The sequence below is a fragment of the Chenopodium album genome, chromosome 6, assembly GCF_948465745.1.
Source record: "Chenopodium album chromosome 6, dcCheAlbu1.1, whole genome shotgun sequence".
NCBI lineage: Eukaryota > Viridiplantae > Streptophyta > Magnoliopsida > Caryophyllales > Amaranthaceae > Chenopodium > Chenopodium album.
Window position 1 is genome coordinate 5,454,207 of NC_137839.1, and position 18,691 is coordinate 5,472,897.

Here is an 18,691-nt window from a genome sequence, read left to right on the forward strand (position 1 = left end):
ATCTTACAAACCAGACCAGAACAGACCAAACCAAACCAAATCATATAACAAAAAAAGTCAATCAACCAATAACTAATAATCAAATAGTTGAGTATTTTGATCAATAAAGAAGAACTTTATACTCCTATACTTTATAATCCTATATTGTATCCTTAAAATTGGATATACTCTTTTTCACATAACTTAGCAAACGGCATCATTTCCTCCAACCTTTCCCAATTTCTTTCTCATAAAAAAATTGGAGTTTGACTAGTTGGTACGGAGTATATTTTTTAGACCTCATTTTATTTTCATTTATTTGGAAAAGTTTCTCTCTACCTCTTTCATATAACTATCAATTTCTCTCTCATATCATCCATTATTATTAGAAAAAAAAAAAAAAAAAAAAAAGCTCAAATTTTGTTAACAATGGAGGAAGTTGAAAGAGAAGAAAATCAACAAGTATTGAAAGTTCTAGAACTCTTAAAACAAGCTTCTCATGATTTACAATCAAACCCAAGTCGTCAACCAACTGAGTCAAACTCATCCGCCGTTAAAGCTCTGTTAGAGCTCGAAACAGAGTCAGACACCATTCTTTCCGATCCAAGTTTATTTCAGCTTTCGCAACATCTATCATACCTTAAAACTCTCGTAGAATCACTCCATAAAACTTGTGGGTATAGTTTAAGGTCGTTTCTAAGGCGTAGAGTCTCAACACATCAAATTGTTCGAGTCGCCGAGTCGATTGAATCAGAGATTCAAGCTTGGATTGATCGTGAGTTTATTGATTCTCTTGTGAAAGCGCTTCGTGGGTTGGTTTCAGAATCACCAAATTTGGTGGAAGAATCAGAGTTGTTGATTAATCTATTGATTCAATTTCAGAACAGAGTTTCGCAAGGATTTGATCGTGAATTGCAGGATTTAGTGCTGAAAGCTGGGATTTTCAATGAATTGGAAATGTGTTTGATTAATTCGGATTTGTCAAATAAGATTAGAGAAGAATCTGCTTTTGCAATTGAAGGATTAATAAGGTTTAACAAGAATGTGTTTGTTGGCCAAGTGTTAATGGGTCCTACAATCAAAGCTTTGATTTCAATGTCATCAAGTTCATCACTGAAAGTTCTTTGTTCTTTGATCAAGTCAATCAAAAGTCCATTAGTTGATGAAATTGAATCAAACAATGAAATTCCGAGTATAATTGGGTTTCTAAGATCGGAGAATTTGGCAATTCAAGTACTTGGGTTCGATTGTGTGCTTGAAATCGGGTATTTCGGGCGAAAAGAAGCGGTCGAGGCGATGATCAAGGAGGATATAGTGAAGATTTTGGTGGGATTGCAAAGATCAGAGCTTGGAGGAGACTTAATTGATGTAAGAGAATGTGAAACAGAGGAAAACAGGGGAGAAAAACAGGGGAAAACAGAGGAAAACAGGGGAGAAAAAACAGGGGAAAACAGAGGGAAAAAACAGGGGAAAAGAGAGAAATATTTAGAAAGACATCCATTTGCAAGTTGTGTAGCAAGATTTGCAGTGCAATTAGAGGTGGGAGAAGGGTTGAGGCAAAGAGAGAAGAGGAGTTTTAAGCAAGAAATTTTGAGAAGAATTAAGGATGCTTCATTTTCTGATGCTGAAGTTGCTACAATTCAAGCTGAGGTTTTGTGGGGTTCTTTTCTTTGATCAAATTTTTTGTAGGAAAATTATTAGAAATTGTTGAGTTATGTTGAAATTTAGTATAGTTTATTTGGGTTACTAATTGTTTTTTTTTGGGTGGTTGTAAGTATTTTTGTGTATTTAATGTAAAAGGATTTGTTTGATGAGGTGAAATTTGATCATCATTTTTTTTAATACCTTGGAGAGATTAAAAAAGATCCTATTGAAAATAATCATATATATATATATATATATATATATATATATATATATATATATATATATATATATATATATATATATATATATATATATATTCTTATGGTAGAAAATCTAATTTAAATTTCCTTAGCTTCCAAAGCGTTTACATAATTTGTGCAAGTTAAACAAAAAAAGTGGTTTTTTTTAGCATACTATAACTTGTTGAGTAGTTTAACAAAAAAAAGTGATTTTTTTTTTAAATACTTCATATTGATATAATACCTCCGTTTCATATTATTTTTTTTAATTAATCATACTAGAGAAGCGATTCCGTACTTTGTTTGAGGGGGAAAATGAGTCTGTACATACAATTATACAAACTAAGCACCAACATCTATCAATGTGAAAAGGTCTATAATATTCAAACAATTTTTGTTAGAGAGTATTAATCCTCGTACTATAAACACTGAAACTTTTATTCATTCTATCAGAAGTATCATGTGAATGTCTGATCAAATAAATAGCTTTTTCACAGTTTTCTTATACGGTATTATGAAGTTGGCTACAATAATTGAATTGAAAACTACCACACTTCTTTAAGGTATATATGTAGGGTCTATTAAGGTTCAATCTCAGGCACTAGAGACAGGGGGATGGGGTGACCCATCTACGAACTAGAGAACTTCCTTCGTTTCTAAATGTTTTTTTTTTCGGCTTGCATATTTTTCAATGCATGTATTTGGTCATTAACGCCTTTATGTATATCATTACATGTGTGAGACGAATCTAATAGGACTCTGATGATGACTCATGATTATAATTTTCTTTTCAAGTGATACGTAGTATTCAAAATAAAAACAACTTTTAAAAACGCGGATTATACACGGCCATGTTGTCTTCCAAAAGGTGGTTTCCAAATATTACTACACGTGTGCATCTCAACACCAACAAAAGCATTGAAACAAAAACAAAACAAACTGTTGTGTTGGATCACCTTAAACAGATATATTGATGCATTTCAGAGACTAGTATACTGTAAATTGTGATGCATTTCTGGCTGAAATTCGTACACTTTTGATTGTATTAATAAAATTGCCTCCTAATTCCTACACTCAAGATCAAAATGAGCAAGTACTACTCTCTTCCTCCAAGAACTATATAAACAACAGGTTGTATCCCTCAAATCTCACTAATCAGCAAAATTGAAACGTAAATCTGTATGCTGCTATAAAAAAGGCTGATAATTGTCGGTTACTGAGGGAAGGACGCCCTATGTATGTCAATGCTCAACCTAAAACTCCAGAAGTAGGCAGCAGGATGATTTCATCCCACCTCCTGAGCTTCAGTAAGTTGAGATTTATGTTCCCTTTTTCGGAAAATAGCCCTGGCAATAGTGAACACAGCGATGAAAGCTATTTGCACATGTTCGGAGCTAGAAGTCTTGATGGAAACTTGTCCCATATTCCGGTTATTCAAATTTGCATTAACTGACATTCTTGTACCTCGGCTTGGACGGAACTCTGTCTCCAAATTTCCACTCAAGACTAACTCATTCTTAAAAGACAGAACATTCATGGTCATACTGACCTTATCACTCCTCACTGGGTAGTCTCTTCCTCTTAAAGTAGCTTCAAGGCTCCCGCCGTATGCAGCTTGGCCACCACCCTCCAATCGACCCACATTAACTGCCAATTTCAGTCTCTTACCTAAGTGAAGGGAATCTTCAAGCTTAGTACCAATGTAGTACTTGTTCTGGAATGATATCACAGAAACTCCACACCCAGCAACATTTTGCTTAAAGTTTCCCGATTTTGCATTACTTCGAACAGTGTAGACCATATCACGGCCAGATGATTGAACATCAAGGCCTATAGAGTATGTGGGGCCCCTTGGATCTGTATAGGCTGCAGCACACTCAGAGTGAATACTGAAATCATGCTTGTCCTTGCTCATTTGTCCAGAAACTGAAGCAGTTAAGTTCCTTTTAATCTCAACGGCTGTTTCCAAGTTTACTCCGTCAAAGCCCACATCATGGTCCCATCCATGGGGATCTAACACAGGCCTCCAGAGCCATTTATCACTCATTACAACACCTCGATACCTGTATACAGGTGAATCACAGTCAAAACTTGGAGGGACTGCTATATCAGGGAGCTGTACAGCCTCTGGCAATGCTTCAGGATCATCAGTATTGCCTTCAGAGGGTAATATTTTATCCCCTAAAAGCTTTCTTTCTTTTCTCTTGCGTGACTCTTCCTTCAGTTGCTTCTTCAAAAATAAGGTTTCTCTGTAATCAAGCTCATCAAGATAATCTTTCTTCTGAGAGTCACTCAGCTTTTCAAATTGAACTTTTGTCAAAATGCGGATAGGAGGTAACTGATCATACTCATCCTCTTCACTATCTGAAAGGCAATATTCATCAACTTCATCTGTCATTGAGGGGCGCTGCTGGAGAAAAGACGAAAGCAGATGGGGCAGTGAAGGCAGCCGGGAGTTATTAGATGGCCCAAGTTCAATGCTGTTTTGGAGTCCCAAAAGGGAATTAGCATCACCCAGTACCTTAGTGCACGTGCACAATAACAACAATTGTCGTTTCCAGATCTGCCCATTCGGAAGTATTCTTTCTCCTGAGTTATTTGTCCTACATGAATGGTTTTCAGCCAAAACAACCGGGTTTTCAAGCTTGGCATCAGAAACCACCAGCTGTATGTATCTTTGCAAAAGGTCAGTGCAATGGGTCACGTATGATTCATAATTGATGGAAGAGCCAGTGGGTCCCTCAGGAAGTTCTGCAGCAGCGTTCGTCATGACAAGAATGGTGTTAAACCACATTGCAGAACCAAAAATATCTGTCATTAGCCTTAAGAGGGGGAAGTCATTATACCCCTTGCTCATGGTATCAAGGCGTTCAAGATACAAAACAACATCTGGAGGATTTTTTTTAATGTACCTTTTTATAGAAAGCATAATTTTCCTGTTCCTTCGTGCATTGCGTGTAGAAGATGGCCAGAAACCAGGAGTGTCAATGACTGTTACCTTAATATCATTCACAAAACCAGTAATCTCTTGGATGCGATCCGTAGCAGGCTTAAAAGCATTTGTCATAGCCTTTGTCTGATTAAAAATAGAGTTAATTGTAGCACTCTTACCAACACCGGTCTTTCCCAAGACAAGTATTCTCAAAGAAAAATCAAGTGCAGGTCGCCCAGCAGCCTCCTGTTCTGTTGCTAAAGATCTAGCTTTATCACTTCTGAGATTAATTCTACTTAAATCTGATTCCCCTGCTCTAATCAATGTTGCTAGATGAATCCGGTATAGGACCTTAGCCACAAGTATGTCTTCAGGTGATTGCCTAAGCCGTTGCAGAATACGGAAGAAATTGATTTGAAGTGTCTCAATTTTAGATAATGGATCCAACTTTATTCTACCAGTAGAATTGGGAGAAGGAGAGGGAAGGTCAATAGAATCCATTGAGCTTTCTTGACCTCTGTTGGAAGAAGGCAGCAAATCAGCAGTTACATGCGATGCTATCACCCCAGCATTTTGTGCAGAGCCTGTACACACCAAGAGCAGCATCACATAAGAAGTTGTTCAAAACTAATGGTACACTACCCAAGTGAAGTTTCTCCACCAAGAATATCTATCATATCCTAAACATACTCTGCTATAACAGTATCAAATGTTTAAAGCTTCATATTACATTTTTTCTTGGAAAATTAAATTCATATTACATTTATGTAACATGTATGATACAAATCGTGTATTACGAAGAGCAACTTGTGCTACATGGCCCTCAAACCCAAACAATAAGCCTACAGGCAAAGTAAACCTTTTCTCCCCAATCCACAGGTAAAGCTAAAAAAAAAAGAAGTCGAGGTGCAAAATAAATTCCAAGGGACAAGCCTCCAATTTAGCTAACAGATTTTTTTTTACTCATCTTAACGCGGGAGCCCTATGAAGCGAGGGGGAGGGTGGGGGGCGGGGTGGTGGTTGGAGTAGTGTGGGTAATAGGGGTAGAATCTAACTAATGCTGATCCTTTAATTTTGAAACTTTGATTTATCAGCTATGAGGTGGTCAAATAATTGCAACAACATTGATTGTTTTACTACATATTGCAGCTTAGAATCCAACCGGACAAGCATCAAAAATTCAAAATCACCTGGGTGCAACATACTGACGGAGCAATCTGACAAAGGCCCAAAGCAACTGGATTTATAGAACTTTCTTTCTACCAGAAAAATGAACATAAGGGGATAGCACCTAAACCAATATAACCTCGATAACATGCTTTCTCCTAATAATGTTTAAAGACAAAAAATTGGATGCATTTTGACAGCTGGCATCAACAGAAGCACAAAACTGAATACCAACAACATAAAGACTCAGGTAACATTACACATACTTAAAAAAAAAGGGTTCTCGTAAAGCATTTGTGTAAGGATAATCTTCTATCAATCTAGTGTAATCAGTTGTGGTGTAAATAGGGTTGGTACTACCATAGAAGTAAAAGTTATTAGCAACACTCGATCATTCACTAGGTAGCACTTCTTCATGGCAATCTATCTGGTTACATAAAAAATACATCAAAACCAGCTTTCCAATAATATCTAATACTTGGTTAACATAAATTCCTCAAATTTTAAGTTGAAGTACCTGAAGAAGCAAACTCCTCATTCTGGGGTTCTTCTTCCAAACTGCTAGACAAAGGCCTTGGCAAGACAAATGAACCAGAAACTAACTGAGCGAAAACCCAATCCCTGATGCTCTTCATCTTCAAGAAGACAAGAACTAGAAGTAAATACGAAGTAGATATCTAAAGTGATAACCCAAACTTTCAACTAAGAGAAGCTGAAAAGCTTAAATGAATAGAAGATGCTGAAATTGAATATAATTCAAGTTGAACAACTCGATTCCTTAAGGCTAGAAAGCTAAGTAACAAAATGGTAGAACCGTAGAAGCAACTGAACAAGCATAACAATCAACACAGTTATGTTAATTACTTTTAATCAATTGCATATGTAAGATTATCTTTTTGACTAGTGAAAGCCGAAAGCATAAGAAATGAAGAAACACAACTCAAATAAGTGATCATAACAGTTCACAACCTTCCATCTACTTGCGACTTACGCCTTTAAGAAGCGTAAAATTAGTGCTTCTAGCTTGGATATAATCCACTAACAATCTTTCAAAGATCCAAATGGTCACTGTGAAGTATACTTCGTAATAATAAGTTATCTTAGCAACGGCGATTTTAGTTACCTAAGACTAAAGCCAAATTGATTAATTGAACCATAAACAGATTGTTTCTCTCCTAATTATCACAAACCTATCCAAAACCACAATACATAGTACATCAGAAAACCTTCAACCCAGCTCCATTGAGATAGTGGCAACTGATATTTGATAATACACCAGCAAAAATACTACTGTACTCCATATGTTACAAGAATTCAAAAACTCATGCCAGACACAGGTACGTCCGTACGTGTCCAAATGTCCAACTCCACTATTTTGTATAAACAACCATGTTTTTGGTCTAAAATGAAGTGTCAAAAGTCCAGATAACAATTGTATACAACATCCAATTTTCTCCATTCTTATTAGTTATTAACGCACCAAAGGCAATCACACAAATTCAGATACCACTGAAAATAATCTGCATTCTATCATAGCGATTACAGAAACTACCAACCAAAACATAATTACAGCAAATAAAAGATGCATAATCAGATTATCGATCAATTAATCAAATCATTCCAATCACAAAACTTTTTCCATAATTTTCATCACAATGCAATAATTCAAAGAAAGAAATTGAGGAAATTACCTTCATTCAAATGTTGACCCACGACCAATTAGTACACAGAAACAAATACCCTGATCTTGAAAGATTGAAAATTCCATCAAAATTGAATCTTCAACTCTATAATTAAGGGGGAAGTCGACGAACCCATTTGACAAAATTGAGGATAAAATCAAATGAAAAAACTAAGAACACTAACACACTCTTCTACCTACACCACAAAAAGGCGATAAAACCCAAGCTAAAAATCAAATCTTGGATATTGTGAAAAGACAGAAGTAAGTAAATTGTTTGTTGACGATTTTTGCGTCAAGTATCTGAATGTAAGACACAAATAAAAACCCAATTTTGAGATTGAGAAAAGAGGAAGAAAAGGAGAGATAATGTTTTTGTTGTTGATGTGGCGTATAATTGGTTGGTGGGATTTTGGGCTTTGAGAAGCGAACCTCAAGTACTCTGCATGTGGTAAATGAACCTAAAGCTGACCCGACTCCAACCTGCTTGAACTAATCTTGATTAATTGAGATTCAGTCCTATGTCGTTTTGATTCGTCCCTCTCCTACCCTATTCCCTCTAAACACCTATATTTTGGAAAACGAGGTTAGCAGTGCTTCTTATATGCTAAAAAATGCTAAGTACTTAATTGAGACAAGTCACAAAGCCTAAGTGTTGGGGTGTGGAATGGTGCAAGGGGGCGTGTGGCATATACACAAGACATGTGCACCCAAGGATAAGACATACAAGTAGTTAGTTTTGTCGTTTGAGGGTATGTCGTCGTTGCCTTAAGACATGATGATTAAGGATGAATGAGATGGCTCTGGGCATTATCCATGACTCCCAAGGCCCTTTGGGAAACTCGTGGAAGTACCTGGATGCATAATCTTGTCGGGTGAAAAAATGATGTACGAAAGCCAAATTTGAACTATAATACAAGAAATCGGAGTAATTTAGAAGGTATCGGGATCCGGTGTCAGAAATTCACGGAATTGTACGGGGATGCAACCTGGGGCCCATATGGTATTATTTGGACCCATATACGACCATAAGTCGGTTACATAAATGCCCCGCGGAAGCTTATAGCCAATATAAGAGGCGTGTAAGAAAACGGGTAAATTGTATGCTTAAAAGCAAATTGGATGGTTCCACCCACCCAATTGGACTCCTGGAGGGTATTAGGGTATATATGTAGCTTCTTGACAATTTTTGTTTTCGGGTAAAAAAAAAGCCGAAAATTGGCAATATTGAAAGCTATCATACACGTTTGTTTGGCCAATTTCGAAGGTTTCGGGACTCGGTGTCAAAAGGTGTTAATTGAGACATTAGGGGATACATCCCGGGGTCATATAATATCGTTTGGAACCATATATGATCGTTATATGTTATTATAAATGTTCGTGGTAGCCTCGAGTTTATGAAATCGGTGCAAGTTGTAAAAGGGTAAATTGACAGTTTAAAGGCATATTGGATGGTTTATGAAATCGGTGCAAGTTGTAAAAGGATCCGTGGGAAGCATCTCGGCAATATATGTTTTCGGGTCCAAAAAAGTGAAAATTTGTCCAAAATTAAAGGCTATAATACACGATTTCGAGTTAATTTTTGACATTTTTTCAAAAAAATGAACTGAATGCGTGAGGTGACTCCTGAGGTCATATAAGGTGGTTTGAAACCATAACACACCTATAAAAGATGTCTATAAAGTACCAAGAATGAGTTTTGTTTCTATTTTGAAATTCATGAATTTTTGAAATATAATGATGTCAGATAAGTATAAAAATGTGATATGGCTTGATTCTAATGATGTCATAAAAATATAATAAAGTGATGTGACTTGACAATAATGTCATAATATTATGTGGTTATAAATATAATGATGTGATGTCATAATATGATATGACTTGACAATAATGATGTCATAAGAGCATAATAGTCTCATATAAGGAAAAAGGAAATAATTTTGGCAGACTTCTTTTGTGAGAGTATAGTTTTCTATACTCTACTCACATTAGGGTGTTCCAAAATCAATTATGGACGTGCCAAAATCAATTTCCTAAGGAGAATGATATCATATAACCATAATATTGATGTGATGTGACTTGATACTATGGCTTAAAATTGGAAAAGAACACGTGTTATAATGTAACTATAAAAACTATATACAAAGTAGTATATACCAAGTAATACAGCCACGCACTAAAGCACAAACACAGCAAGGTCTACCCTTTTTTAACACAACTTAAAATTGTACATCATCTAGCTTGAAAATCAAGAGGCTAATCATTTTTTTTCTTACAGCAATAGTAGAAATCCACCTTCAACACATGCCCCTCCCCCTACCGTCTCAAGCTCGGAACCATATCTTAGCACATATCAACCATGTCAAAAGAGAAGAAAAGCTTGTTTTGTAACCAAGCCAAATTACACATCCTTCCATTTTGATGAAGGGGTCACAACCTAGAGATTTCTTTGAATATGCTGTAATTGATATTTGGAGGCCTTCATACATTAGGACTTTTTTGTTCGTCCAATACTCTACTTTTGTTTGTTGGGTATTTTGAAGCCCATTTATTACACACTTTGGGCCAACTAATTGCATTGTATTTCAGCCAACACCTTATTTAATCCAATACTAGATTAGTCTCTTCAGACATCTAATTTTAACAATTTTTTTTTTTTTTTCTTTTGTTTTATTTGTGTGTAATATAAGTAATTGGAAAAATTCTTTTTGGTACTCTTGTGATTTTATTTTCTCTGTGTATTATCTTTAGTAATCATGAATTATTAATTTCAATTAACCAGAATATTAATATTAAATTTTGATTAAAATCTTTAACCGTTAGTTTTGGACTAACATGGCATGGCTCGTGCCCATATATATAGTAGTCGTGCCTTTCAAAATAAGTTCAACAAAAATAAAGGGGTTTGGAGTCTAGGACATCACCATAGATATTCATTGAATCAAAATTATTTTGTATATATTTATATATATTCCATAACCAATATCCACTCTATGCCTAAATCTAATTAGACAGTGAAACTAGAAATAAAAAGTTACATATTAAATTTTCACAATAGAAGACTATAATAACAAAAAACTACATTTCTAGACATACACAATTCTCAAAAATTTCCCCAAAAAATTAAAAAAAGAAAAAAAAAAAACCCCTTATACCACAAGTTTTTCATGATGATTTGGATTAATCCTTTTATCCTTTCTTAACATCATTATTAGATTGTTGCTTCGTATTATTGTTATTGTTATTATTAACGAGTAATGAAGTCGATGAAGCAGGTTGATATCCCATAGCATGGTAAGGATACTCTGATAGAATTTGAACCACTTCTCTCATTGTTGGGCGTTCAACACTATTCTCTTGGGTGCACAGCATAGCCACAAAGAACAAATGCATCGCTTCATCTTGAGGTACCGCGGTTAGCCTTGAATCAATGATAAGAGGCACATTTTCCTTACGACAATTCGTTTGAACTCTTGACCATTGCACTATGTCCACCCCTTCTCCAAAATCTCCCACGGGACGACGTCCTGTCAATAATTCAAGTAGTACCACACCAAAACTATAAACATCACTCTTCTCGTCCACTCTTAAAGTGTACGCATATTCTGCACGTCAAATTAATTGATAAGTTAGATACTATCATAATATCATATAGTAAGATAATACAACTACAAAAAAAAAGACGGCAATATGAATAAGAATCATGCATTAAAAAAATTCAAGTATCGGATACTAAGCACATTAAAGAAGTCGCATTCTAAAACTGTCGGAGACTTTAGAAAACAAAATCATATATTTGAATCCTTGAAAGATTCATATCGAATCAATCAACCAAATTAGATTCTTAATACACCCAACTCCAAAGTTGCCTTTTTTTTTTTGTGTGAAAATTTTACTTAACATACATATAGGCACGATTAAAACACTTAACTAATCGTAATTGTTACATTTACTTTATTATTATAGGTACCCTGAGTATGCACCCAAAAAAAAAAAAAAAAAAAAGGTACCCCCGAGTTAACCTAACATACAATAAAACAACATTCAAACACACACAACCTAACTCAATTAAACTTGTTACGGAGTACAAAATGTAAAATAATTATTAATTTAAAATTAAAACTAATCCAAATAATCTGATAGTCACCTCTATTATATTATGTGTTGTTGTATTATACGCACACGACGAAAATGAGTAATTAAAAAAAAGGAGAAACATAATAGGCACTTTAATTTCTTTATGTAAAGAGAAAACATTAAGGGGGAAGTGGGCACGATAATATATGTGCATGTGGTATTCACTTTCACAGCACACGATGGATGATAGTGTCACACTGGCCCAGAGATACTAATCAGTCAACTTTGCTTTGCTTCTTTTTTTTTTTTTTCCTTCCTTTTTTGCTTATTTTTTTAATTTTTACATTTTACAATTCTTTAGCTGTTTTCCATAAAATTCTCCCCAAAAATATTTGCTCCTCTGACACCTAACAATTCACCAACATTTCATCACATATAGACCCCCCCCCCCCCACATCTTTCACTTTAGCCTCGACAAATCATGGACTTCCCTATTACTAAAATGTGTCCCACGCCTATTACTATGCATGAATAGTTCAAAATCTAACTCCATCACTGTAAAAACATTACTTCCTCCGTTTCAAATACGATATTATCCTATAGCTAGCGATAATCCAAATTATGCATAATACGTACATAACCCTAATATATATATATACTTATTCATTAGTATGTATGTGTATTTAGTTGGGTCAGTTTTGTCATGTCTAACTACGAGTTTTAATTATTATGAGTGTAATTTGTACTAGTAGCGTGAATATATCTAGGGATGCGAGTGACGGTAGGTTTAAAATAGAGCTAATGATGAGAGTAATGATAATGTTTGGTCGCATTCATTGGACATTGAGAATGAGAGTACAATGCAATGTAACAGCTAAGCAGCCTTTTTGTAAGGTTCAAAATAGATCCCAGTTTTGGAATTTTACACTCCCGATAAATGTTTACAGTATTGTTGAATGCTTTTTATCCTTCAAATTAAAATAAAATTACCGCCATAATAGTGTATAGTGGAGTACTGTAATTTATTATTGTGTCAAAAGAATCTGAGAACTTAAAACATGTACTCTTAGAAAATTGACCTATATATTCTTATTATATATAAAAACACTTGGAAAATAAAAATAATTATAGTTTTTTTTTTTTTTTTTTTTTTTTTTTTTTTTTTTTTTTTTTTGTTGTTGTTGTTGTTGTAAGTACGGGGTACAAAAATAGATTGATGTGATATCCTTTCAAGAAAAAAAGACAATACGAATATACAAAGTACTCCCTAGATTTATTTATGGGAAAATCTATGTGTATGGATTTAAACCACCCGACACGAGCAAAATATTCACTTATATATTACTCATATATATGTTACTCTTTTATATATCATGCATTACAATATGTTATTCTAATTTTTTAGTGCTATTATACTAAGTATGAAGTAATACTTTGGGTTAAAAAATTATTGTTAGTTAATATTTTAAAAAATATGGTGTAATTTCAAATACGAAGTATAATAATATACGCACGAAAACTAGAAAAATAAGTAGTATAATGAGTACAAATATTATTGTTATTATTATAATTATTAGAATTATTTTGGTTTATTTTTAAGGCATGTTTACCAACAGCAGACAATCACAATTTACCAAAAACTATATAAACCAAAGTGGGCCACTTTTGTTCACTAACAAACTACTGACCAATTGACAGAACTTCACAAGTTCACTCACACTATAAGCATTTCATATAAATTAATTAACTAAGTTAACGAATTTATGCAACAATTAATCTTAATTTTTTTAATTAATTAATCCACTGTATGAATCATGCAAGGACACTAAAATTTTGTAAGCTAGGAAGAGCAAAACTGCAACACTCAATTGAGAGAATGATAGTCACATACCTGGAGCTATATAGCCATAAGATCCAGCAATTGCTGACATGCACTCTGACGCGCCGCCCCCGGACAAGAACTTGGCTAGCCCGAAATCCGCCACGTGTGCCTCGAAATGCGAGTTCAAGAGTATGTTATTGGATTTTACGTCACGGTGAACTATCAAAGGTGAACAATCATGGTGAAGGTAACAAAGTCCCTTAGCAGCCTCTATTCCAATTTTGTACCTCATATTCCACCCTAGGAACCCTCCCAATTTTTTACCATGTAGGGCTTCGCCGAGGCTCCCGTTCCGCATGTACTCGTACACCAAGAGATTGGTGTGCTTGTTTGAGCAGAACGCGAGCAACCTGACTATGTTACGATGTCTTATCTGCCCAAGGGTTTCAATCTCCGCTTTGAAACCATGGTCATGCCTATTGGGTCCGAAACCTAACAACTTTTTTACTGCGATTTCGGACCCACAAGGCATTTTACCGTGGTAAACAATCCCCGCACCCCCTCTTCCAATCACATTGCCATCCTTCATGCATTCAAGAATATCCGAGACATTAAATTCCACCTTTGTGAAAGTAGTCATTTTCCAAGAATCTGACCTCTTTTTAAAGGATTTTGCCTTGATGACCGCAGCCACCGCGAAAATTAGGGAGCAAACCAAAAGGGCAAGAGCAAATATGAGCTTAAACTCACCACTACTCGATTTCCTACTCGGACTTGGAACAAAGGTTAAGTTACAAGGGTTATTCAAAGACGACCCACAAAGTAACGGGTTACCCACAAAGGATGAGGCATTAAACACGGCAAACTGCCCTGATTCGGGCAGTTTGCCCGAGAGGTCATTAAAGGAAAAATCAGCACTCGTAAGACTTTTCATAGACCCTATCGACACGGGTAACGTACCATTTATGTGATTCCTAGACAAATTCAAATAACCCAAAATTCTATTACTAGAAATTTCAGGAGGAATTGACCCAGAAAGATTATTTTGGCTAAGATCAAGATATGTAAGATGAACACAATTTCCAATTTCAAGAGGAATTAACCCAGAAAGATAATTTTTGCTAAGATCAAGCTTAATCACTTGCTTAAGCTGACCAATAGACTGTGGAATTGGACCAGAAAATTGGTTACCCTCAAAATAAAGAAATTGAATAGAAGTAAAATTGGACAATGAAACAGGCAAAGGCCCTGATAATCGATTATTCGACACGTCGATTTGGTCTAGTTTAGCAGGATTGAATGACACAGGATCAACATTTTCAGGCAAATTACCTGAAAGATAGTTGTTTTGAAGCTCTAACAAGTTAAGTTTGGGTAAGTAGACCAACCCATTTGGGACACTACCATTAAGGTAATTTTGGCCTAATCTTACCCTAACAAGACTAGTACAAGAGCCTAGATTTTCAGGGATTGGTCCAAAAAGAAAATTATTCATCAAAATTAAGACACTAAGTTGGTTAGAATCACACAAATTTGAAGGGATAGTACCAGTGAGTTTATTTGATGACAAATCTAGCTCTTGAAGCTTCCCATTTTGGCCTAAAAATCGCGGTATCTCACCCGTGAAGTTGTTCTTCCACAGCTTGAGAGTGTCCAAGTTAGGCAAACCATCAGCCACATAATCAGGAATTGACCCATGTAACTTGTTCATGAAAAGATTGAACAATTTAAGGTTTTTAAGGTTGATAAACTCATGAGGTATCTCCCCACTAAGCTCATTAATCGAAAGATCGAGATTAACTAAACTTGTGAGGTTCCCTAATTCATTAGGGATACTTCCTGAAAGATGGTTCATATGCAAGTAGAGTGTATCAAGGGATGCTAAATTCCCTAACTCTTTCGGTATCGGACCGGATAATCCACAACTTGATGCATCCAAATGAACAAGGTTAACCAACTTCCCTAACTCCTTAGGAATGCCACCTTCATACACATTGTATTGCCCTACATAAAGCTCCCTTAAATTTGTCAAGTTACCCAACTCTTTTGGGATACTTCCTTGAAGATCATTTCCTCCAAGAAACAAATATTCTAAGGAAGTAATCTCACCATAAATTCTTGGGATTTCACCAAAGAAAAAGTTCCCTCCCAAATCTAAATGCCTTAGTTTTTTCAACCTTGTTACCCCTAAAGGAAGAGGTGAACTAAGGTTATTGTTATTCACATCAAAGACTTCTATGTTCGGCGAAGATGAAAAGTTCCAACCAGCTAAACCACCATTGAAGAGGTTGTTAGATAGGTTGAGGAAGCGAAGATTTTCTTTGTTATCAACAACGACTTGTTCGAGTCTACCCGAGAAGTTGTTTCCTGCTAAGGAGATATGAATGAGGCTATCTAAGGTGGCTAAAACAGGGGAAACAGAGCCTTCGAGGTTTAAATCAGTTAAGTCTAATGAGATTACTCTCCCATTTAGACACTTAACTCCTTTCCAAAAACAAACCGAGCTCGAATTCGAGTTGTTCCAGCTATTCAATGAAGGGTTTGAGTTATGAAAACCTTGCTTAAGAGTAAGCAATGCTTCATAATCTGAGGCTAAAACATGGGATAATGAAGATGATGACAACAACAAGAAAAAGACACTAAATACTAACAAATTTAGCAATGAAGTGAGCATTTTACTGATGTTTTTGGTAAGAAAAAATGGGCTAAAAATAGAAGTTTTTTAGTGTATGATGAAGAAGAAGAAGAGGATAAACATTTTTTTGGAAAGATTTATTTATTTTGAAGGGTTTTTAAGTGAGTAAATAAGAGAGTGTAAAAGTGAAGAGAATCTGGGAAACTTGTTCTTGAGGTGTGAAATAGTAATGGAATCAAACATCCTCTTAAGAGAGAAAAGAAGAGTCTTCAAATTTAAGCTAAAGATTTTTGCTTTATTTCTTTCTTCTATCTTTCTGTAAAATGGGATGATAAAGAAGAGAAGGGTGCTGCAAAAAAATGAACTTCTGGGGCCTCTTAATAGTATCCTAGTTGCTCCGTTCTTTTTTATTTGATCGACTTTACTTTTTACGGTTTTAAATATTACTTCCTTCATTAATTTCCATTTGCTTGTCTGAATTTATTTTGTGTGGTAGTAAATAAAAGAAAGAAATTATGAGGACTATGCTAGCTAAAGTATAAGCGTAACAATCTGGTAAAGGACAGAGGGAGTATAATATTACACGATGTATATATACAAAAGATGGGTTTCCAATGAAGGGAGAATTTGCTTTGAAAATTTATTGACCTACTTGAAGTTGAAATTTTTTTAGTCTTAGCAATAACAAATATGCTTACATAAGCTGTTATTATTTTATATTTTTGTTTGGATTTTGTAGCTTTGTTTTGTTAGAGAGGCAGGCAATTTAATATTTTATTTTTTGGTCATCTTTGGACGTAGACACGTAGTATATGTAGATTTGATAAACAAGATTTTCTTAAACAAGGTTGGTTGATAATTTGATATACATGTTCATAATCTTCATATAAAAAATAAAATAAAACACAAAACCTACTTTCTTGTATGTTACTTTTATTTGCTGCTTTCCTTCTAGTTGTTCTTCTTTCTTTGCTTTATTGCTTTAGTTTCATCATATTTTGTTTACTCTTCTCCTTTTCTTGATTTTTCCTTTCTTTTCTTATGCTTTAATCTTATACGCCATGTCGATCTTTGAATTTAGATTATATTTTATAGAGTTTTGTTTAATTTAATCGACTTAAGTTATTTTGGATGAAAGAGTGCACAAAAGATTTAAATTATATCACAATTAATATAAAATTGAGTTAAGCTTGGATGAATCGTGAGGTATGTAACTTAAATCATTTACATGAACTAAATACAACAAAAGAGTTATGAATAACTATTTATAAATTTCGCAATATATGTGTATGAAGTTTCAATGTATTATTGGCTTTATACAAAGTACGAAGTATTAGTTATTGAAATATAATTAATTTAAGAAATATTATCATGAATTCGACAACTATATAAGTATATATACAAGTCAAACCAGTATTTTGGCCCAAATTCAAACTAACTCATAATCATTTACATTTTTGTCACGCTTGTTGGACCAAGTATAAATTTAGTGGCGCAAGAGATTTATGTGTTAAAGTGGATGTGCATATGCATACTAAAGGTAATGAACCCTAAACTTATTTTGGATTTATGTTCATAAGAATGAAAAATAAAAATTGGCATTATATTTTTACTTCAAAATTGCATATAAAAGATGTTTGGACATTGTAATCATGAGTCCTTCTACAACTTTTCAAATTTCGTTATCAATTTTTGTATTTTCTTTGGCCTAGGTTTATGTTATAATTTGGGTTGACTTCCCTTATATCATACATAGGACCATACATGTTCTAATATACATAGAAGAAAAGACTCATTAAGCTACAATCAAGCTTACATATAACTTGTACATAGGTGACTAATATTGTGAGACGGTTTTATAAATTATAATATAAGACGAATTTACTTTCAATTACTCTTTTATTCGCGATGCTAATGATACTATACTTGAACGAATATGTAAATCGATGGGGGCAGCTCCAGGAACTTCCTGTATTATTATGAAATTAAAAAGTCCACGAAAAGAAAAAGCAAGAAGAAATAAAGCCGTTTGGATAACAGAAATTTAAAGTTGATCATCCAAAAAAAATTAAATGAAATAAAAAGAAAGAAAAAAAAAACAGAAATTTAAAGGTAATAAAGATTTTATGTGAAAAAAGAAAATAAAGAGATAGAGAGAGGAGAGAAGTAAAGTTGGATTCTCTTCTTCTTTGTAAAATAAAAATTCATTGTGACAAAAATACCCTTTAGCTTTAATCAAAGGCCATGTTTGCTTTTTCTCTTTTTATGCTACTTGTACACTAAACTTATATGCTTTAGATCGGAGAGATGATGAAGTTACACTTTATATGATAATACATGAAGAAATAAGGAAAAAATAATTATATAAAGATGCCGCATGATTTTGATCATATGAGGATCCACATAATAATTGTATAATATATAGTGAATAAATATTATAAAGGTGGTGAAATGTGGTAGACAATAATCATGATGAATAAATGGTGTCACTACTAAGTAGAATAGTAGTTTC

General features: G+C 34.4%; 2 protein-coding genes across 3 annotated transcripts; both read right to left on the bottom strand.

Moving 5' to 3' along the window:
- Positions 1-2,719: 2,719 nt before the first annotated feature.
- Positions 2,720-8,024, bottom strand: LOC145635703 (translocase of chloroplast 90, chloroplastic-like). Of its 2 annotated transcripts, XM_081687032.1 has the most exons (3): positions 7,656-8,024; positions 6,482-6,599; positions 2,720-5,381 (listed from the first exon to the last, which is right to left on the bottom strand). In XM_081687032.1, the coding sequence occupies exons 1-3, from the start codon at positions 7,659-7,661 to the stop codon at positions 3,151-3,153; spliced, it is 2,355 nt and encodes a 784-aa protein (XP_081543158.1). In that variant the 5' UTR covers positions 7,662-8,024; the 3' UTR covers positions 2,720-3,150. The 2 variants fall into 2 exon arrangements, with proteins under 2 accessions (XP_081543158.1, XP_081543159.1); XM_081687033.1 differs by lacking the exon at positions 6,482-6,599 and having other exon boundaries at positions 7,656-8,023.
- Positions 8,025-10,577: 2,553 nt separating this feature from the next.
- LOC145635704 (uncharacterized) lies at positions 10,578-16,552 on the bottom strand. Its single transcript, XM_081687035.1, has 2 exons — positions 13,614-16,552; positions 10,578-11,250 (listed from the first exon to the last, which is right to left on the bottom strand). The coding sequence occupies exons 1-2, from the start codon at positions 16,216-16,218 to the stop codon at positions 10,835-10,837; spliced, it is 3,021 nt and encodes a 1,006-aa protein (XP_081543161.1). The 5' UTR covers positions 16,219-16,552; the 3' UTR covers positions 10,578-10,834.
- Between the last annotated feature and the right edge of the window lie 2,139 nt (positions 16,553-18,691).